This window comes from Asparagus officinalis, chromosome 7 (genome assembly GCF_001876935.1).
Source record: "Asparagus officinalis chromosome 7, Aspof.V1, whole genome shotgun sequence".
NCBI classification, from domain to species: domain Eukaryota; kingdom Viridiplantae; phylum Streptophyta; class Magnoliopsida; order Asparagales; family Asparagaceae; genus Asparagus; species Asparagus officinalis.
The window spans coordinates 52,765,853-52,790,032 of NC_033800.1; the positions used below are offsets into that span (position 1 = coordinate 52,765,853).

General features: G+C 36.9%; 1 protein-coding gene across 1 annotated transcript; it reads left to right on the forward strand.

Annotated features, from left to right (window-relative positions):
- LOC109848339 (ubiquitin carboxyl-terminal hydrolase 24) lies at window positions 1,321-10,299 on the forward strand. The gene is made up of 7 exons (XM_020417786.1): window positions 1,321-1,614; window positions 3,188-3,901; window positions 3,987-4,174; window positions 5,480-5,730; window positions 8,261-8,403; window positions 8,792-8,968; window positions 9,849-10,299. The coding sequence occupies exons 1-7, from the start codon at window positions 1,600-1,602 to the stop codon at window positions 10,035-10,037; spliced, it is 1,677 nt and encodes a 558-aa protein (XP_020273375.1). The 5' UTR covers window positions 1,321-1,599; the 3' UTR covers window positions 10,038-10,299.

Here is a 24,180-nt window from a genome sequence, read left to right on the forward strand (position 1 = left end):
TGGAAAACGAACGTCCGATCGACGTTGTTGTTTCTGTTGTTCTGCTGTTGCTGCAGAACTGTGCCCGCGGGTACCCTGAAACCGAAAGGTTTTGAACCGAAAGGTTCTAAGATCGAGGAGATCTTTTGCCTTGATCGAAAGGTCTTATAGATCGAAAAGATGTTGACAATACTGGGTTGGTGCACACCAGAGTACTGTATCGCTGTTTCCGGAAGTAGTTTGGCCTTGGGATCCTTGCACCGGAGTAGGCCAAATATTGCTTTAAGCACAGCGTTTCACAAACGCACAGTAGTTAACTTAAAAAGTTTAAAATTACAGCACATCATTCTTCACTGTTTAATTCCAGATTTAACCTCAATTTCCAACAGATATAAAATAACATATAATAGTATGAACATGAACAATCATACACAAGTTATGTGACTCACAACAAAGTTCAGGGTTTTATGAAATTAACCTTTAAATTAGACGTTAATATCCTTAATCTACTTTCTATATTTATAGGAGGATCCAAAAAATTACAGTTCATGCCATAGTAAATATTACAGTAAATTACTGTATCATAAACAGTAAATCTAATTTACTGTAGTATGAATAATAAATCATTTGAAGCTACTATTCATTCTACAATATTTTACTATATTATAAACAGTAAAGTAAATTAAATATATGAAAATGTGGATTCTCCGTTCAAGTATAGAGGAGTAGATATGATTTCTAATTTTTAAACATAAAATAATTAAATCAAATGTGTTAAAACTTAGAAAAAAAGAAGTTTAAAACACAATAAAAAAGGGGACTGTCCTTTGCACTTAGGGAGTGTCATATTCAATTTCTACAAATTATAGGTAATGTGTTCCACCCAAACTATGATTTCCTTGTATTTCTTAAAAAATTATAGGAAAAGTTTTGAGAAGTCAAAAAGTACCAATTTTCATGTTTTGTTTACTTTGCTTGTTTGGTTCAAAACAAGAAAATTGCCTATAACTTTATAGAAAATAGCAAGATTTTCTATAATTTATAGAAATTAAACTAAACACCCTCTAAATTTATAGAAAAATGTCAATTTTATAAAAAATTATTAATGTGGTTTCAGATTTCTGGGTGATTTCTGCTCATTTTGAGAGGAAATTAATTTCAGTAAATTTTGATATTTTTTATATATTACAAAAAGCATTTCTGTAAATTTTTTTTGAACCAAAAACATTTTACAGAAATCTATAGAAATTTTTAATTATAGAATTACCATTATCTGATATTTAAAAAAAAATCTATAAATTTGTGCAACCAAAGCACACTCGTTCTTTCCTATTGGGAAAAGGACTTTTTTCCCCAAAATATAAAAAACCCTCTCACCTTCACCACTTCCCAAAATCACACGCTTTTTTCCCCTGTAGCTTTCTTCTTCGACCACGCCGCCGCCTTCTTCGTCATCGAAAGCCCAACCCTAACCCTAGGTTCCTCTGCCCTTTTCATGTCTTCTTCCCGCTCCACCTCCAATTGCTGGTTCTCGACGCCGCTCGCCCCTCTCTCGTTCCGGCAGAACAATCAGATCTTTACTCCATGCGTTGCTCTCGTTTCTAGGGTTTTCCGGTCACAATGAGCGATCAACAGGTGTGTTTCCCTCCAAAACCCTAATCTTTGTGGTGTACTAGATTGAACATTGGCTTAGGTTTCTACTGACAGTATAAAAGCTTAATCTTTTGGGTAATATGAGATTATTAATTTAAGAGATGTAATGGTGTTGTAATTTTAACAGTCTTCATACATTTGATTTGGTTTGTTCTTACTGATTTATGTGTTATGTTTGTTCAGACGTCCAAAACCCTACTTTTTCGTTCGGTTATTTGGGTTTAGGGTGCATTAGATGACCAGATGGTGGAAAGATTGTACCTTCGCTTAAATTCTAATAACCGCAAATTGATTTTTTTTTACTTTTTTAATTTTTTAATTTTTGCTAATATGAGATTGTATAATGTCAGAATTTAGTGTTACTGGCTTTTTCTAAGTATTGACTTGGTTTGTTCCTGTTGTATCATGTATTATGTTAGTGTCTTTTTGTCGGGTTTTTGTGCAAATTATAGCACCAACCAAATGTAGGCAGGTTTGGAATTATTCCATGTTCATGTATTGTCACTAGAGTTTTGTGCAGAGGTAAATGTTCGCGGGGTATATTTCCCCTAAACTCATCTTTTTTGTTGAGGTTATGTGGCTTGTGGTGCATTAGATGACTGGAGGATGGAAAATTGAACCTTGGTTTAGGTTTCTAATAGCAATATGCAACTTTTTTTTCTTTTTTTTTCTTTTTTTTCTTTCTTTTTTTTCCTTTCTTTTTCTTTCTTTTCCTTTTTTTTGTTTTTTTTGGGATAATAATGAGATGTGTAAAGAGATTTGAGATTCTTTGCCTTTTAACAGTCTTTGGATATTTGTCAGTTTATTCTTATTGCTTCATGTATTAAGGGAAGAGCTAGTGTCCTTTGGAGGTTGTTGCAAATTATAGGACCGAATGTGGGCAGATTTAGAGGACAAGAGTCAGTTGAGGAATTTTCCATCTCTTCTGACATGTTGTGAAAATATCTGGCCGTACAAGTTGGTTTTCTTAGCTGTTATTAGTTCACTGCCATACTTGTTCAAGTATGTTTCCTCTTCCGTGGGCAATGTGAAGGTTAGTGCTATGACTGTTGATGTCTAGAGAAACATTAGTTAAGTGGCATACAAGCTGGGAACTATGGCAACTAGGACTGATGCGTGGCACTTTATTGTACTCTGGTATAATTCATTTGGCAATGGTGAGTTTGATGCGTGTTGCAAATGTCAATCAGATGTTCATGCATGTTTTGTTTGTAGTTACCTTTTGAGATAAATGGGTCTCTAATACATAATGTCCTTATGCTATAATTATTTTCAGTAATTTCTGGTTGGGTAACTTTTAATGCATTGACGTGGTGATTTTAATTTAAATTGTGATTCATATGCTTCTATCCCCGTAAACTATATTCTGATTGCATTCTGAATAGATATTACTATACTTATTTTGTTGTTTTTGCTTCCCTCCAGTTATAACTCTTAGATGTAATGTTTGATTAGTATTAAAATTTTCTTTTTGATCATCACTGTGATGAAGAATTCTCTGGTGTTGCCACTTTTCATGTATTGTTAATTTTCTCGATTGTGTTCCCTTTTCCAGGTTTTTATATTTGGATCTTTCACTGAAGATGAAACTAAATTGTTCCAGAGTCAGTCAGCTCAGAAAAGTCGTAAACCCCCTTCAGAAAAAAACGGACTACAACAAGCTTCTCAGAAGATAGATCTGCAGTTTGGATCTTTAAAAGCTGATTCTTTAAGTTCAGTTGAAGGCCTCCACACTAAGACCCAGCAGACATCTCCTGTTATTACATCAAGAAACATTAAACCACCAAATTTGATTGCAAAGAACACATCTTTGACGAACAAAAAATCGCCAGTAGGAAATAATATAGAAAAAGGTACCACGATTCAAGCAAATGGAACCTCCAATGGATATTCTTCTGCCTCTGGAATCTCTGGCAATGGAACGGATACTTTGCATTTGAGGTCAACGCACATACGTCAAATTGGACCTGGCAGTTCTGTAACTCCTGTAGCAGAGCAAACGCATACTGTTAAACCTGCTTTTGTCAATGATAATGGTTATGAAGGATTGAAAAATGATAAGGTTGTTGATACATCCTCAGTTGTGAAACTTGCAGAGGATGCTCATAAGAAGCTAGATGAGCAAACATCACCAGCCAGAAGCCTCCTCCCTAGGGGCTTAATAAATTTGGGAAATCTTTGCTTCCTTAACGCCACATTACAGGCACTGCTCTCCTGTTCGCCATTTGTTCAGCTTTTGCAGGATCTGGCAAACCGAAATGTTCCTAAGGTTCTAACAGCGTAGTGTTCTTGAAGATTCATTTTTCTTTTTGTTATTTGTCTGATTCTTATTGTTGATACTGATTTGTGATTAGGTCGGATATCCAACTTTACTTGCATTTGCTCAATTTATATCTGACTTTGGAATACCTGGTGATTCCAAGGAAAAGAAGCACGAGAAGGTTATTATTGAGTCAGGGAAGCCTTTTAGTCCCATTATGTTTGAGGATGTCTTGAAAATGTTTACTCCTGATCTCCCAAATAGCTTATCAGGCAGACCCAGGTTTGTGCTTCTATGTTGCATTTTTCTTGTTAACGCGTCTTCCTAATCTATGAAATGTATTCAGGTCTGAAAGTTGCTAGAGAAAACTGCTTTTATGCCTTGTTACATTTATTATTGAATTTGACTTCTTTCTGGTTGCTAAATAGTTGCAAGCAGAAAAAGTTTTCCATATGTTTTTATTTGAGTTGTTGTGTAAGTATTGATTATTTTACTTTGATCAAGAGATTCTTCTGTTGCAGAAAGATATAGAATAATATGTGCAATTTCATCAACATCTTCTTTTGAATTATGGAACCATTAGAGTGGATTTCCTTGTGTACAGCTGTACTAGATGGGCATGTTAATAATTGCGCATTTGCAAGTGCTGCTGAAGTTATCAAAACAAAGGTTGCTTCAGTTTCAATCTTTTGGTGGACTGCATGCTTTCATAACTTGATTCATGTTATATAGAAGTATTTCCATATATACGGTACATAATTGATGGAGTTGAAAGGCAATGGGAGGTAACATGATTTTGATGTTGCTCTTGGGAGCTAGGCAATATGGTTCGGCTAGGTTAATGTTATTCTTCTCTTAGTTGATGTGATATATTAGACGATATTGATGAAAGTTTGATTATGGAACTGGTTAGGAATATTGTTGTGGAAGTTTCACGGATCCGAGAAACATTTTATCCTTTATTGCAAGTGTTAATTATATTTTTCAATAAGTTTCCCTCCATCATGTTCTGATTGGAATCAATTAAGTCAGTTGAAATTTATCTCATGTTCTATTTTCCATTTACTTTTATGCGCTTTAGGGAAACATATATCATCTGCTGTTCTCATTTGAACTTTACAGCTTGTTAGATTCCATAAGTTACCTCATGCATGGTCTTACTTGTAGATTTATTTATATTGGTTATCCTCATTTTAACTTATAGCTTGTTAGATTCCATAAATTCTCTTATGCATGACCCTAATTCTACATATATTCAATATCTACGTGTAAGTTTGGCCTTGGTCTGTTTGCGCATAACCATTTTGGATCCAAGCCCTAGATATGAAGCATTATTGTATCTAAAACGATAATTTTCAAGATCACATTTCATTCTCAGACAACTATGTATATTAAGGATTATTTTCAAGCCCTAGATATGAAGCATTATTGTATCTAAAACGATAATTTTCAAGATCACATTTCATTCTCAGACAACTATGTATATTAAGGATTATTTTAAAAAGTCTGTAGTTTCCAATAACTTCTCTTTTCTTAGTATACTTGTATATATCTAAATCTTTCTGCTGAATCGTGTATCATTCTCAGGCAAGAAGATGCCCAGGAATTTCTTAGCTTTGTAATGGACCGGATGCATGATGAATTGCTAAAGCTCGGAGGCGATTTCTCAAGTTCAAATGAGGAGAGGTTGCCTCTAGTTTCATCTACTGAAGATGATGATGGTTGGGAAACTGTTGGACCGAAAAACAAAACTGCAGTGACCAGGACTCAGAGCTTTATTCCATCTGAACTTAGTGCAATTTTTGGGGGTCAACTTAGGAGTGTTGTGAAGGCAAGAGGTAATTTACGTTTGCTATTGTAATGCAGTTAGTGCTAGACTATGTTACCCGGGTACTTCTATAATGAAGCCGTACCCGTACCGGACACGTACCCGACACTTTCCCGTACCCAAACTTCATGGACACTTCTTGAATATATGCATGCATTTATTACAATATGTAATTAATTATATGATATATGTGTTAATTAAAACACTTGTCAAAGACTTCCTGGACGTAGAGCTTACACTTCACATCCATCATTTGAAACTAATGAGATACGGGTCAGATTCGTTTCAGTCTATACCCAAGTTCAAAACTATATAGTTAATGGGTCGTTTAGATGTCTAGTAAAAAAAATGAGTAGTTTACAATTCACGATAATCAATATGATAAAAGAAACTCAAAAATGTGATCGGAATTTTAATTCTAATGACACATGAAGGGGAAATTTTTTATCTTATGTACCGTATTAATTCAATATATATATGTAGTCGTGTCCCCGTACCCTACATTTTATAGTTTTGCCGTGTCCCGTACCCGCACCCGCACCAGTACCCGTACCCGTTTCCATGCAACTTAGGTGCTAGATTCTCCTTTTCCTTTTATGTCACTTGTGTATAGAGCTTTAAGTTTTCCAAATCAAAATCGTTTGCGTTCGGAAGTGATTTATTTTACATCTCTTCACTTCTCTACCATTGCCATATGAAGTTGCATGAGCTGTTCATGTCATGTGTGAGTTGCTAACTTTTAGGACAAGCAAGTATCCTTTGGTGTTATGCAAATTCATTGTAACAGTGTTTAATCATTAAGTACTTAATATACTTGACTATTAAATCTTGCCAACTGCTGTCATGCAACAGTTTGTCAAAGGTAGGCAGTTCTGAAATTATAGTAGCTTTTAGAGGCTCTGACCCCTCTTCCTTAGCATCATGTATTTTTAGTAAAATATGATCTTCCCTTTAGAGGATACTAGTGTACACCCCGTGCAAAGCATGGCCTTATTTATTATTTCTGCTACAGTAATCCTTTTTTAAATGCTGTGCTAATTTTCTGTAAATGCTACAGTGATTTTAACAATGCTGCAGCATTCTGTTTTGTGCTACATTGATAATGCCACAGTATTTCACTGTGGCATTTATTGTAGTATATAAATAGTGAATCTTTGGATCCTCCTATAAGTATAGAGGAGTAGATGAAGCAGCTAACATTGTTTGTAGAGGGTAGTCCAAACTTTTTAATCTTTTCCTTTTCTGGAAACAAAGGTCTATGACCTTGTTGTTGTTTTTTTCAGATTTACACTAAAAAAATTGATGTAGTTTGTTTTATTGGGAGGTGTAAAACTGGTCTTGATGAGTGTTGTCTTTGGAAATCAAATTAAAATTATAAAAGTGAAAACTAGCTGTATCTAATTCTATTCTGCAACAGGTTCACCCTTGAGAAAGCTTAGCTAAGTAGAAGTTGCTTCAGTTCATGTGCAGATTTAGGGTGTAAATGACCCAATCTGAGCCTTGCTGGAGGTTTGCAAGTTTCAGGGTGCTATCACTTTGCTGAAGATAATATATATATTGGACCGTCGGTAAATTCCAATTTAGAAATGGTTACTTCAACAAGTTAAGGTGTCTTGTTAAAGGGGCAGTTAAAGCATACAGGTTGCTAGAAAATTAGAGGAGATCCGAATTCTTTTTAACTTTTAGGTCGAATAGAGTAATCATATTGTGTGAAAGTGGGGTTGGTTGGTAGGATTCATTGTTCGCTTACTTGATTCCATTTCTAGAGAAGGGTTCAGTTACCTTTTGGGAATTTGTTTGAGAATTTTTTGCTTGCTTTTGTCCTCTTAAATTTAGTTCAATGATTCTAGTTTGAGGAGGCCAGATATTTCAATAAAGCATTGCATTGGAAGAATCAGGTATTGAATCAAGTTGCATGTTTCCTGGTTGCATTTTTTATTGTATTTTCCAATTTTCTAGGATTCATTTTTCATGTTGCAATGGTCTTGTGGGTATACATTAAAAGATAGGATAAGAAATGAGTGCATCCGTAGTAAATTAGAGGTTGCGCCTATCGATGATAAAATGAGAGAACAGATTAAGATGGTTTGGTCATGTACAACGGAGACCCTTTAGTGCACTAATTAGAAAAAGTGATAATATTAGAGTTAATGGGGATAGGAGATCTAGAGGTAGACCTAGAATGATTTGATTAGAAGCAATTAAGAAGGATATGATTAAGACTAACTTAATGGAGGAGATGACTCATAATAGAATGGAATGAAAAAATATGATTCATGTAGCCGACCCCAAACATTTGGGACAAAGGCTTGGTTGCTGCTGCTGTTGTTCTATTTTCCAATTTTCTACAATTAACTTTGCAGTTTTGTCATCTTACCAAGAAAACCGTGTGCTTGTTACATTTTAATCATTCATTAGTAAGGTTACTTAGTAGATGTACTATGTTTAAACTGTACTTGTGATTTGGATTTGAAATATTGTAGCTGAGTTACCCTGTCTTCCTTGGTATACGAGTTACTTATATTATTATATTGCTGTAGGCAATAAGGCTTCAGCTACAGTTCAGCCCTTCCTCTTGCTTCATCTTGATATTCTACCTGATGCTGTCCATACTATTGAAGACGCACTCCACCTTTTCTCTGCTCCCGAAGCACTTGAAGGATACAGGGCATCAGCTGGAAAGGTGTGAAGTTCTTACTGTAAAATGTTATTTGTCATCTGAAACATTTTTAATTTGTTGGCTTAGAATCTGTGAAACAACAAGCGTAACCCCATTTCAATTTGTAACTGTTACATCAGAAACATTGATATTCTAGTCCTTGATTCAGAAACATTGATATTCTAGTCCTTGTTTGATAAGTGCTGAATACACCTTTCTGCTTCGTATTCTTTGTGATGTATTTGAGATGTATCAGCCACATATCTGAGATAAAGAAGCTACTTGTTCTGGATTATGCAAAATATAGATGCAATTATTTATTTCCTTTGACATTGGTATTTAGCGACTGTTTTACTGCCTTACATGTCAAATTTGTGTTGTCTCTTAATGGACGAAACTCTTCTTTGTGCAGGCTGGGGTCGTAAGTGCTAGCAAGTCAGTACAGATACAGACACTTTCTAAGATACTGATATTACACTTAATGAGGTTCAGTTATGGAAGTAGAGGGAGCACAAAATTGCACAAACCAGTCCACTTCCCTCTTGAACTGGTTCTAGCCCGTGACTTGCTTGTATCTCCATTATCAGAGGTTAGTTTCACTGCAATTATTGTTCACCCTCTTCTTTCCGGTAATGATTGGCTTAGCTTTATTTGTCCTGTTTGTACTTTTTTTTCTTTTGTCTGAGCATGTCTTGGTTCTCTTTTAAAAAACTGGGTGTACATGTTTATCATTCTCGTGTTGATGGAATAAATGACGAGTGATATATGCCTGGACTATTTGGGGATAATTGCCAAAGTGGCATGTACATTAAGTCTACCATATTACCATAACTTAGACTCATAACTAAGACGATGTAAAGACAAAAATAATATCTGGTGGTTAGATGCTTTTGCCAAGTATTTATAGTTTCAGTCATCTGTTGTACTCATAGCATCCATCTTGCTATTAATAACATTTAATTTTGGAAAAGCTTGGAGTACTGTGTTAAACGCGTAAGACCTTTGTATAGCTAAACTATCAGGATTTGGGTTTTTGCACAAAAGTTGAAGAAATTTTTTCACGTCAGAATGAACTTTTTGACCAAATTATCATGACTGACAGCTAGGGGTGGATTTATTTTATAGGCTTTGGTTTTGGCATATTGTTAAATTTATTAAGTGGTGGGCGTGTGGGCTGGTCCTTAATAGATGACCTGGGCGTTTTGTTAGATAATAATAAGAGGTCTCTAAATGAAAGTTTCTTTTAATTGTTGTGTCGCTTGCATAGTGTTATGCACAGTTTGCCCTTGTATAATTTTTATATCTTCTATATTACTCTTCCCCTTTCATATGTCTAAGGTTAGTTTAGACCTTTTATCCAAACCGTTATCACCATTAGCAACAATTTCACAAGTTTTCTACAAAATTAAAGGTTCATGTCCAAAAAACTACATATTAACACTAATGAATGGTTCTGACTTGTTGTGCAGGGAAGAAAATATGAGCTTGTTGCAACCATTACACACCATGGGCAGGACCCGTCCAAAGGTCACTATACCGCCGATACAAGATACTCTGCTGGTCGATGGCTTCGATATGATGATGCATCCGTTACTGCTGTAGGCACAAACAAAGTTTTGCATGATCAAGCCTACGTTCTCTTCTACAAGCAAGCCTAAGGCTTATTGCCCTGTTTATCAACTTACAACCTCACATTGTAGTCCGTTTGGCTCAATACTTTCTAAGCTTAAATTTATTAGCTTCTGTAATCGATATAGATGAGCTATGTAAAATGTAAAGCTATTTAAGCTGAGTTCTTTTTTGTCGGTGTCGCTTGATTGTAATTAAACTGAGGTTTTCTGAAAATCTATACAGAGCTTTATGTCCGTGTTGAATTGCTGCTTCAAGTTTAATGGGTTTTTCTAGGGGATGTTTTTTGGTTGGTACGTTTCAGAACCGATGTTACTAGCCCTATGGAATTTTTAGACTTGCATTTATAAATTCTGCATGTTTCTGCTATTGTAGAGTATTAGTGAACATCCCGTGCGAAGAATGACTTATTTTTTATTTCTACTACAGTAGTTTTGTATATAAATATAGTTTCGTATTTAAATGTAGTTTTTTAGTAAATGCTACAGCAACAATTTTTAAATACTATAGTATCCTACTTGAGCTACAGTAATATTGTTACAGTAATGTTTTTAAACGTAAACAGTTTTTTCTTGTGTTACAATAATAATACTATAATAATTTACTGTAGTATGGATAGTGAATCTTGGACCTTCATGTTTGAGATACAGTACCAATGCTCCCGTAATTTACTATAGCATTTATTGTAGTATGAATGGTGAATTTTGTATCCCTCGTTATTATAGAGGAATAGATATATGACAACAGTGTCATGAACAGATACTATTTTTGGCTTATTAGTTGAGCTCAAACTTTCAAGTTAATATGTAACTTGCATGTAAAATTCATGCTTCGTGGCATTTACAATTAGGCTCAGTGGGAGATGTACATTCTCCTATAGCATGTACATCCCTGATCCGGTGATCCCATTGACAACACTTATTTTTCATTTTCCCGCTAGACTTTGTTACTGATAAATGTCTACCTTGATCATCACGTGATTTCCGCGAGTTTAAAAGCTAATGAAAAACTACTGCTTTACAAAAAATGAACTGTACCCCCATTTATTATTGTCTTTTTTTTCTCCCTTTTTTTTTTAGGGGCGTTCTTAGCCACAAGGTGTTCCCACTTTATTGGATAAGACTAATTCCTGCTCAAGTTAAGCGACAGGCATCGACCAAATAAGCATTTAATTACCTGAGGGGAGATTCGAATGTATCGTCCCTCCTCAGAAGCTCATGGTGCCAACCAACCGAGCCACTCATCTCACTTAACAAGGAAGGCAAAAACTAAAAATGATTGTCCTGCAGAAGGTGCTCCTCATAATTGATGAGTAGATCTCACATTTTTAACCTTTCAAAAGAGAAGGAACCAAATCTTTCTCCCAAAAAGCTGTCTACGGTCTCCATGGCAATGTGCATTAAATTGGACCCAACATGGGTTTGAATGATTGTCACAAGTCCAGCCCAAATCCACATTAAGCCATGCAATTTAATGAACATTCATTCTCACTAAGTTTGGCGTCACATAAATATCTTCAACCCCACATAGATTTCCTTGTGGGAAGCTAATCAATATGGCCAAATTTGACCCATAATATAGAGACCACACTAGGTGGGTCCACCTAATACTCCACTCTAGTAACAAATTCCTCTACGCTCTGTTCAACTCATGAAAATTTCTTAACATTACATATTAAAGCGAATCCTATACCAAGAATTTTATGACAGTCAAAATATCCGGTTGAAATTTTATGTTTGTTTTGATGAATTTTTTAGGAAAAAAGCTGATGCAACTTGTTGTGACGTGAGCAAAAACTATGTGTTAGAATCTCTCTTCTCCCAATGTTTTGAAGAAAAAGAGAAAAGTTGCCTCATAATCAATTTCCGATGGAACCAAACATAAAATAACGAAAGAAAAAAATTTGTTGGATTTGAAATTTGTAATTATGTGTTATGCCACCATAGAACCTAAGTGTTAATCCGTGTCTTATACTAACTAATCATCAGATCGATTTCATCCTAAAATCCTAGTCAGAGTGATTCGAATAGCGTGAACATTTATCCCTTCCTAAGGAGGACCGAGCTACGAAGCATTCTCACTTGACTCACCATTCAAATCGACCCTACTCCTCTTCACTCCATAATGCCGGGTTGACCACTTTCGAGGCCGACTAAAAAAAGGTACTTGTCGGCCCACTCACAAAGCTGGGTCGAGAGGTGGTTTGTTCTCGAGCACCTCACTGACAGCTGGATGTCATCCCATTAGCGATAGTCAGCATCTTCATTGCTTCATTCCATGATAGTCTCCATGACTCATCACCCATCGTCAGCACCACGCCTTCTCAGTCGCCATCACATCAAGCTCATAGATTACTTATCTCATCTACAGCTGACACCTATAAAACATATACGAACTCAACCGTCTGCCTGTACTCGACCAAAGTTACATATTCACCCCCTCTCAATTGGGTATAAATAGGCCCATCGCCTACTAACCTAGGTAAGCAACCTCTGGCTGAAAAAGACAATAACTGCACACTTAAAACTTATTCAGTTCATTGATCCTCTTCTCTACTCAAGCTAAATACTAACTTGATCATCGAAGGGATCACCAGAAAAAACCCAACTCCGACCTTCTAACGTGTTGTGGTTTTGCAATACTCTCCTCCCGTAGGATAATCTGTCACCAAAGGGATGAAGGAACCCCTAACATCTTTGATGTCAATCCTAAACCCCGCTGTTTTTTGAGATTAACCTCTAATCCCGTTGTTGACACCTCGGACATCAACAATATGGAATTTCAAAATCCAAAATTATCAGCCAAATAGTCAATAAATAGGTCGGAAATAAGCGCAAGGTGGAACACAGCACATTTCGATTTGAGTGGATCTATGCAAAATATGGTGGATGTGTATATTATTTTATATAGTGCGTTTGTGATCCTTTTTTTTTTGTCACGTTCAGTACTTATTTTTTTTAAAGAACACTTTTACGTATGCTGAGAATCTTTATTTTTTATATTTAAAAGGAACTAGCATTATATTTACTACGCAAAATAAAAAACCAAAGCAAACAATATTTAAAAAAAAAGAAAGAAACCTGCTGAAAACTAGTAAATCGCCTTTATAAAGCCCATACTGTTGAGCCAACATTGGGTCCACCTAGTATTCCACCATGATGTAACAAATCACATGTTCTTCAGTATAATAAAGAGAAGAGTCCATAATATTTGAAACTGTAAAAAAAAAAAAAAGTGTTATTTTTTGATTTACAGGCTGCACCATGTTGTTTAATTATTTGTACAAACGCTAACTGTCATCTTCTCTCCCTTTCAATGAATGACAACTAACCCAACCCACGTTTTGAACGAGAAGAATCAAAAGTACGAAACGTGCGACCTCTCATATCGCGTGACATCTTCACACAAGAGGTCAACACCACGTTTATTGGGGGGGAAAAAGTAGAATACCACACGTATACATACAATTATATATCACAAATACAAATGGTTAAAATATTCTTCAAATTCTTATAAAAAAAAGTATCCAAATAATATACATTTTTTTTATACAAAAAACCACGGTAAAATTATGCAGCGTTAATGTTCTCCCAAGTCATAATTTTTATCCATGTTCTTCTAAAGTAATATGTTAAATCTCTAAAAAAACCTTCACAATGGGACCCGCCAACCAATATTCATATTGTATTTTCTTACGCCAACAAAACATTGCTTCCCTCAAAAAGTTAAGGAAAAATTGCTTAAATAAAAAGTTGATGTGTCTCAGCCCCCTGTATTATTTTTTATGTGTATTAGCCCCAAAAATAAAAAGTTAATGTGATTCTGTCCTTTTTACAATTCCCAAGAGAATTAATTCTCAAAAAAACCCCAAACTACCCTCTTCTTCTTCTTCTTCTTCAGATCTTCTCCTTCTCCTCTCATCTCCTCTTCCACCCTCTCTCCAACCTCGCTGGATACCTCCAACACCGCCGCCACCTCCGCCTCCCCTCGACCTCGTCGACTCCATCCTCAGTCGTAGCCCCCGCCGTCACCATCGCTACCCTTCTTCCTCTTCTTCTTCTCCTCCTCTGTCTACCCCTCTTGAGTTTTGAGGGTTCCGTTCTCTCCCCCGTCGCCCCATCCCCCCGAGATAGAGCAGATCTCCGTCGCCTCCATCGCCACGTCAGCCCCTCCCCTCCACTCTCTCCCCGTTGTCAAATCCTTGGGCGGGTCGGGATCTGATTCTGGCGGCCTATCCGTCGGCGTCGGAGTTGGTTAAGGGGATCGCGGCCGAGTGTGGGGTTGTTTTTGATGAGGTTGGTGGAGATCTTAGGAGTTCTAATTTGTGTTTTTTTGCTTTGTTTTGGGTGATTGACAGATTAGTTTGGGGGTTTAGGATTCGGGGACGGAGGGGTCGTAGTGGGCGGAGAAGGGGGTAGGACCAGTGGAGGGGGTCGACAGGGACAGAGTCAATGTGGGAGTTGAGGAGGGAGGGGTCGAGGCCGGGGAGGGAGAGGAGGAAGGGTTTGGATTGGGAGAGCTCCAGGGTCTGGATGCGGAGGGAGGGGAGGGAGGAGACGAGGAAGGAGACTGAGGGGGTGTAGTCGGGGTTGGGGTGGGCCGTGAGCGGTTGGGATTTGGAGGTAGCGGCGAAAGGTCTGGAGACGGGATTCTTCCTCTGGCGTGAAGGCATGGACGAGACGGTGTTGAGTTTAGCTGATCAAGAAGCAGACAATCACTCATAGATTGACTTTTTGGAGGGCCAGCGTCTCGTTGACTATGGAAGATCAGATCACTGCTCCTCTAGTTCTCTGATTTGAAGTCATTGTGCCGCAAATGTATCTGATGCACCGCCAATTATACAATAGACTGAAATTATTCTAGTAGTGTTGTGTGAGTGTGATGATACATAGATATTAGTATTTTAGTCTGTATTGAGTAACATGTTCCTTTTTGCATGAGATCAAGATAACATGTTCCATTTTGTAATTTATTTGGTAAATATCATCAGAAACATGTTAACTTTCTTTGTTCGTTTGTTAAGTTACACTGGTAACATGTTAACCTTCACAGTTCGCTTGTTAACTATAATACGTAGCATGTTAACTTTAATTGATAAATTGATAATTATATTCGGTAAACTGTTAACTATAATTCATTATCCGTTAACTGTTATTTGTAATCCATTATCTGTTAACTGTTATTTCGGGTCATATACACGTTAATATAGTTCTCATTTAACATGTTAACTATAATACGTAGCATGTTAACATAATCTGTTAACGCATTAAAATAGAACTATAATACGTAAATTGATAACTATAATACGTAAATTGATAACTATAATACGTAAATTGATAACTATAATACGTAGCATCTAACACGTTGTTGTTAAAACTTGTTTCTCAGCCACGCTGTTGTTAAAACCACCTGGATCACTTAACATAGGTGTGATTGTTGTTAAAACCACCTAGATCACTTAACATAAGTGTGAATATGTGCTAATTCTTCTTCTTCACAAGAGTTAACATGTTTGCCACAAGAGTTAACATGTTAGCCACAAAGAGTTAACATGTTATCCACAAGAGTTAACATGTTTACCACAAGAGTTAACATGTTAGCCACAAAGAGTTAACATGTTATCCACAAGAGTTAATATGTTATCCATAATAGTTAACATGTTAGCCATAAGAGTTAACAAATTAGCCACAAGAGTTAACATGTTATCCACAAGAATTAACATGTTAGCCACAAGAGTTAACATGTTATCTACAAGAGTTAACATGTTAGCCATGGATTGAGCTCGATGATTTTAACATGTTATCTACAAGAGTTAACATGTTAGCCATGGATTGAGCTCGATGATTTTAACATGTTATCTACAAGAGTTAACATGTTAGCCATGGATTGAGCTCGATGATTTTAACATGTTATCTACAAGAGTTAACATGTTTAGTAATTTAATGTTAACTCTCTTTAATGTTAACTGTGAACCTCTGTTAGTTGCTTGTTATGTTTGCGTGTTTAGATGTTAGCTTTCATGTTTTAGATTTTAACCCTCCGTAACTTATTGCTTGCTATGTCATCGTTAGTGATAACAGCACAATTACATACCCGGAACTATTGCATTTGCTCTGCGTGGGAAGACTCGATGACAAAGTAATAGAGGTCATCTTAGATAGATTACGATAATGTTAACTACTGTATGGGATTGTATCTACATATTTCTGCGTAAGACCAATCCTCATATAATTAGTTAACATCTAAGCTCTTATAGTTAACATGTTAATCACAATAGTTAACATGTTAAAATAACCGTTAGTCACAACAATGAACATGTTAGCCACAAAAGTTAACATGTTATCCACAAGAGTTAACATGTTATCCACAAGAGTTAACATATAGCCACAAGAGTTAACATGTTATCCACAAGAGTTAAACATGTTATCCACAAGAGTTAACATGTTTGCCAAAATAAGAGAGGGTTAGGAATCGTTATCCTTGACGCGCGATGTGTTAACGAGGTTCGGCCCTCTGGCCTACGTCCCCGCTCCCCACTCTCGAGGAGAAATCCACTACACACCCGGTTTGGAAGCCGGAACTTCGTCTACACAGCGATCTCCACAGATCTCTCTCACTACACAGTTTGATCTCACAGATCACACTCCCTCACAGTAGATCTCCACAGATCTCACTCACACAGCAGAAGAAAGAAATGAAAGAACCTCTCTTTACACAGCCCCTATAGCAAAGAGAAGGTATACTGAAGCTGGGAGGTGAATCACACTTGAAACAGATAGAAAATAGAGTTTGAAAATTTTTCTCAGGAAAACAGAAAACTCTGGTTTTTCAAAACGTTAGGGCTAACTGAGGAAGAAGAAGACTGTGGGCTTTTATAGAAAAGATAAACTCATTTGAAAACAAAAACCCAATCTTCCCATTTAGGAAGATAATCTCCTTTTCAGGTTGTTAGCTCAGACTGTGCCAAACACCATTAGGTGAAAGCACAACATTCGAGGCAAACGACCGTTTAAAAAAAAAGTCGCGGCTGAACAAAGACTAAAATCGGTTGACCGAAGAAAATTTCGGTCGATCGGAAAAAGCCTTCGGTCGACCGACCGAAAAATTCGGTCGACCGCGAGCAGCTATGGAAACTTGGAAAAACAAGCAGAGCCTCATCGGTCGACCGACACGGTCGACCGATCTGAAGATTGAAAATTCGGTCGACCGTACCGGTCGACCGACAACAATCTGAAAAGATACTGAAGAAAGGTCATAGGATCGGTCGACCGGACCGGTCGACCGATTTCTGATACCTTCTGAAATCTGATTTGAAAATTCTGAAACTTTGTAAAATGTTTTTAATACTAAAAACAAACTGCTTGGAAAAAGAATTTTGCAGATAGGTACTCATACTTGTGAAAAATAGTATTTTGTGAAAAAACGCTTAAAAGCACAAGTCTAAAAACGTGTGTGTGATTCTCAATAGCTTCAAGTAAACTCAGTAACTCTTTGCCTACATTCTAGCACTAGAGAGAAAAACAAAAGAAAGCTAATATCCTCATATAGAGAGCAATATACTTGAGCTTTGATATAGCTTGAATCGGATGAAGCTTTTGATCGAATTTGTCGTTCTTGAAATAACGTTGCTTCATCTCTTGGCCTCCTCCTCCTTTGGATAACTTCGTTGTAGCATATATTCCATCCATCCTCCATTAATGGCACTAACGAGCTTGACAAATGAATTTACTACATTTATACTCAATAAGCTATTAGTACCGATAATGGTGGTTGTAAAACATCATCAAAACATAAGGGCTAACAATCTCCCCCTTTTTGATGATGACAACCAACCATTATATAAGAGCAAAAATAAGATAGCTTATAGATAGGTGCTCCCCCTATCTATGAGCTCCCCCTAAATATATGCAACAAATGAGGAGATTTCTCTCCCCCTTTGTCACCATCAAAAATGGGGTAAAGAGAAATGCCAAATGCAAAATGCAACTAATCAAGCAAGCAATGTAGAACTTTCACATAGTGCATAAGCCCAAACCATTTCTTATGCGACAAAAATCATCCTCTCCAAGAGGCTTAGTAAATATATCCGCTAGTTGAGATTTGGTGTCAACAAATACTAGGGATACATCTTGTCTCTCTACATGATCGCGTAAGAAATGATGGCGCACGTCAATATGCTTAGTTCTAGAATGCAAAACCGAATTTTTGGAAATATTTATGGCACTTGTGTTATCACAAAAGATTTTAATATTTTGAAAATTCAAATCATAGTCAACTAAACTTTGTTTCATCCATAAAACTTGAGCACAACATAGGCCGGCGGCAATGTATTCCGCTTCCGTAGTGGACAATGCAACACAATTTTGTTTCTTGGAAGCCCAAGAAACAAGGGAATTTCCTAAGAATTGGCATGTTCCACTAGTACTCTTGCGATCTACCTTACATCCGGCAAAGTCGGCATCACAAAAACCATATAAATCAAAAGAAGTGCTTCTTGGATAAAATAAACCAAGGTTAAAAGTTCCATTAACATACTTAATGATCCTTTTAACCGCAATTAAATGAGATGCTTTTGGAGAAGCTTGAAAACGTGCACATGCACATACACTAAACATGATGTCGGGTCTACTAGCGGTGAGATAAAGAAGACTACCTATCATACCTCGGTATAGTTTTTGGTCCACATCTTCACCACTCTCATCCGCATCAAGCTTAACACTAGTACTCATGGGAGTAGGCGCATGCTTAGAATTCTCCAACTTGAATTTCTTCACCAATTCCTTCGCATACTTGCTTTGTGAAATGAAGATCCCATCCTTAGTTTGCTTGACTTGGAGCCCGAGAAAGAATGTAAGCTCTCCCATCATACTCATCTCAAAGTGATCCTGCATAACTTTAGAAAATTCCTTGCACAAGGATTCATTAGTAGCACCAAAAATAATGTCATCCACATATATTTGAACCAAAATGAAATCATTTTTCCTTTTTCTCACAAAAAGTGTGTTATCAATTGTTCCTTTTGAAAAACCATTTTCAATAAGAAAACTAGAGAGGCGAGCATACCAAGCCCTAGGAGCTTGTTTCAACCCATATAAAGCTTTTTGTACCCGGTAAACATGATTAGGAAAAGCATGATCTATAAAACCGGGGGGTTGCTCAACATACACTTCCTCTTCTATAAAACCATTTAAGAAAGCACTTTTGACATCCATTTGAAATAGTTTGAAATTTTTAAAACTAGCAAATGCCAAAAACATCCTAATAGATTCCAACCTTGCAACCGGTGCAAAGGTTTCATCATAGTCTATGCCCTCCTCTTGATTGTATCCTTGGGCAACCAAACGTGCTTTATTTCTAGTTACAATGCCATGTTCATCAAGTTTGTTTCTAAAAACCCATTTTGTACCAATAACACTAGCATTGTTAGGTCTAGGAACTAACTTCCAAACTTCATTTCTTTGAAAATTGTTTAATTCTTCATGCATAGCCAAAACCCAAAACTCATCATTTAAAGCATCATTAACCTTTTTAGGTTCTAGTTGAGATAGAAATGCAACATTACCACATTCACTCAAGGCTTTTGAGCGAGTTATAACTCCTTTTGAAGGGCTCCCAATGATTTGTTCCTTTGGATGATTTGATGTGAATTTCCAAGCTTTAGGTGGTTCAACTTGATCTTGAGCGTTTGTGCTATCCACATCCTTTTGAACTTCTATAGAGGGAGTGTCATTGATTTGCAACAAGTCCAATCCTCCCTCAATATCATCATCATCATCTTTCCTAGGCAACACAACTTGAGAGCCAACATTAGTCTCATCAAAAGTAACGTTTATAGACTCTTCAACAACGAGGCTTCGTTTATTGAAGACCCTATAAGCCTTACTTCGAGGTGCATAACCCAAGAAAATACCAACATCAATTTTGGAATCAAATTTATCATGGTGATCTTTTGTATTTAAAATAAAGCATTTGCAACCAAAGACACGAAAATAACCAATGAAAGGAGTTTTTCCATAATAAAGTTCATAAGGAGTTTTCTTAAGCTTTGGTCTAATCAAAACACGATTTAAAACAGGGCAAGCCGTATTGACGGCTTCCGCCCAAAAATATTTTGGTAAATCAAATGAGTTTAACATAGTGCGTGCCATCTCTTGTATGGTACGATTTTTCCGTTCAACAACACCATTTTGTTGTGGTGTTCTAGGAGCGGAAAACATATGAGTTATACCATGATGAGCACAAAAATCATAGAAAAATTCATTTTGAAATTCACCACCATGATCACTTCTTATTTTAACAACTTTCAAATCCTTTTCATTTTCAATTCTTTTAACATGATTAGCAAATTCTTCAAAACAATCATTTTTCTTAGCAAGAAATATTGTCCATGTAAAACGAGAAAAATCATCAATAATCACAAAAACATAGTGTTTGCCTCCAAGAGAGGTAACACGCATAGGACCAAATAAATCAAGATGAAGTAATTGCAAGGGTTTAGAAGTCGATACCTCATGGATGGATTTGAAAGAAGACTTTGTTTGTTTACCTTTGGCACAATCCTCACAAATTGTATCTTTTATGAAGTGCAAGCTAGGTAGCCCTTTCACAAGATTCTTCTTAGACAATTTTGATATTAACTCCATATTTGCATGTCCAAGTCTCTTGTGCCAAATCCAAGGATTTTCATCAATTGCCGCAAGACACTTCACATCTTGATTCACTAACTCATTCATCTCAAAAATGTAAACATTAGACTTGCGATTTGCAATAAAAACAATTTTTCCATCCATACTAATGATGCATTTATCCGGTTTAAAAGAAATATCAAAACCTTTATCACTTAATTGGCTAATGCTAAGAAGATTATGATTCAAGCCATTTACTAAATAAACATCTTCAATAATGGGTGAGGGTTTCTTACCAATAGAACCGATACCAATGATTTTACCTTTCTCACCACCACCGAAGGAGACATTGCCTCCTTCAATCCTTGATAGGGTTGCAAATAACTCTTTGTTGCCCGTCATATGATGTGAGCAACCACTATCAAGGTACCACATCTCCTTACGTCGTTGCCGTGACGTTCCCTACAAAAGAAGAAGATGAAGGTGTAGTAGCTTTAGGTACCCATGTCTTGGGTCCTTGGTGGTTAGTAGTTTTGGTACCTTTGGGTACCCATATCAAACCATAAAAATCTTCATTGTCTTTAATTCTACAATGAGTAGAAATGTGTCCATGTCTCATACAATAGGTGCATACAAAATTTCTTTTGTATGTACGAATGTTAGAACCATGAAACCTATTTCTACCATGGTGATTGTAGTTGGCATAAGCATGAGTGGGTCTAGTCCTACAACCCTCAATTTCTAGTCTTTCAATCTTTGATCTTAATTGCTTGTTCTCAAAATCGAGATCTCCAAGCAATTCATCTTTTAGAGCAAGAGAGGTTGTTAGTTGTTCTAGCTTAATATCACAAGAGGCATGCAATTTTTTGAAAGAAGAGTATTCTTTAGACATTCTTTTAAATTCAAAGTTCAACTCTTCTAAAGCCATAGCTATGTCACATTGCATATAAAAAGATTCACTTTCGGCCTCGGATATTACCTCATGTTCATTTGCCATGAAACAAACATTTGGGTCATGAAGAGCAAGTTTGGCTCCTTCTTCATCACTATCCGAGTCACTTGGTTCGGATTCTTCCCATCCGGCATACATAGCCTTCTTCTTCTTGTACTTCATGTACTTTTCTTTGAGCTTGGGGCAATCCTTAGCGATGTGACCCGGTTCATTGCACTCAAAACATTTACCTACACGAGAGGAAAACTTGTTGTTAGATCGAGGGTTAAATTTTTTGTTCATTTTTATAAGTCTAGAGATTCTTCTAGAGAGATGAGCCACTTCTCTAGAAAAATCAACTTCACTCTCCGACGACGAAGATGAGTTGTCACTAGCTCCCTTGAGAGCTATGGTCTTCAACTTTGGTGACGGCTCCTCAACTTCTCGTGATGGCACTTCCTCCTTCTCCTTCCCCTTGAGCTTCTTCTCATGCACTTTGAGCTTTCCGATGAGACTATCAAGAGCTAAGATAGTGAGGTCATGAGCTTCCTCAATGGCCGTAGCCTTGGGCTCCCATGCCGGAGTCAATGAGCGAAGTATCTTGTAGTTCATCTCTTGAATGGATAATTGCTTATCTAGACCATGTAATTCATTGATGATATTAGTAAAACGGGAAAACATAGCATCAATGGATTCATTAGGAAGCATTTTAAATAGCTCATAATCATGCATGAGTCCACTAATCTTAGATTCCTTAACTTGGGGTGTTCCTTCATGTGTGACACATAATTTTTGCCAAATTTCGTATGCGGTTGCACACGTGGAAACCCTATTGTATTCATTGGGGGAAAGACCACAGATTAAGGCGTTCATGGCCTTAGCATTGAGATTGGCAAGGTGCCTTTCATCATCGGACATGTTCTCAACTTTGGACTTCTCTACATATTTCTTTTCTATAAGCCCTAGGATGTCAAGATCAATGCAACGAAGGTAAATTCTCATCCTAGCCTTCCAATAAGCAAAATTGGTCCCTGTGAAGAGAGGTGGTCTAGTGGTGGATTGTCCTTCCAACATATGCATATTCAAAGAGGCCTCCATTAGATCTTTTCTCTAAGGTTGTTAAACCAAAAACTGATATAGAGACCAAGCTCTGATACCAATTGTTGGACCCTAGAGGGGGGGTGATTAGGGTCAAGAGGCTCTAATATGCAATATAAATTCAGCACAAGCAAAACACAAAACAAAAATGCGATAAAAGTAAGAGAGATAGGGTTAGGAGTTCGTTATCCTTGACGCGCGATGTGTTAACGAGGTTCGGCCCTCTGGCCTACGTCCCCGCTCCCCACTCTCGAGGAGAAATCCACTACACACCCGGTTTGGAAGCCGGAACTTCGTCTACACAGCGATCCCACACGATCTCTCTCACTACACAGTTTGATCTCAACAGATCACACCCTCACAGTAGATCTTACACAAGATCTCACCCTCACAGCAGAAGAAAAAAGTAAAAGACTCTCTCTTTACACAACCCCTATGACAAAGAGAAAGGTTACTGAAGCTGGGAAGTGAATCACACACAAAAACACAGAGAAAAACAGATTTGAAAATTTTCTCAGGAAAACAGAGCTCTCTGGTTTTTGCAAACGTTAGGGCTAGGGAAGAAGAAGCAGTCTGGGGGGTTTTTATAAAAGAGTTTAAACCAATTAAAAACAAAAACCCAATCTTCCTATTTAGGAAGATAATCTACTTTCGACCGACCGAAAAATTCGGTCGACCGCGAGTAGCTATGGAAACTTGGAAAAACAAGCAGAGCCTCATCGGTCGACCGGCACGGTCGATCGATCTGAAGATTGAAAATTCGGTCGACCGTACCGGTCGACCGACGACACTCTGGAAACAAACTGAAGAAAGGTCATCGGATCCGTCGACCGGACCGGTCGACCGATTTCTGATATATTCTGAAAATCAGTTTTTTTGACCAACTTAATATATTTGCAAAATATTCGTTTGACCTCTGAAAATTCTGAAACTTTGTAAAATGTTTTTAATACTAAAAACAAACTGTTTGGAAAAAGAATTTTGCAGATAGGTACTCATACTTGTGAAAAATAGTATTTTGTGAAAAAACGCTTAAAAGCACAAGTCTAAAAACGTGTGTGTGATTCCCAATAGCTTCAAGTAAACTCAGTAACTCTTTGCCTACATTCTAGCACTAGAGAGAAAAACAAAAGAAAGCTAATATCCTCATATAGAGAGCAATATACTTGAGCTTTGATATAGCTTGAATCGGATGAAGCTTTTATTCGAATTTGTCGTTCTTGAAATAACGTTGCTTCATCTCTTGGCCTCCTCCTCCTTTGGATAACTTCGTTGTAGCATATATTCCATCCATCCTCCATTAATGGTACTAACGAGCTTGACAAATGAATTTACTACATTTATACTCAATAAGCCATTAGTACCGATAATGGTGGTTGTAAGAACATCATCAAAACATAAGGGCTAATATGATGCAGTTGGTCACTTTACTGTAAAGAAGCAATAAAATCGTTTGTGAAACAATCAACAGATTTGGTGGTAATATCCCAATCTTATCTTTTGGTACACTATGATTCT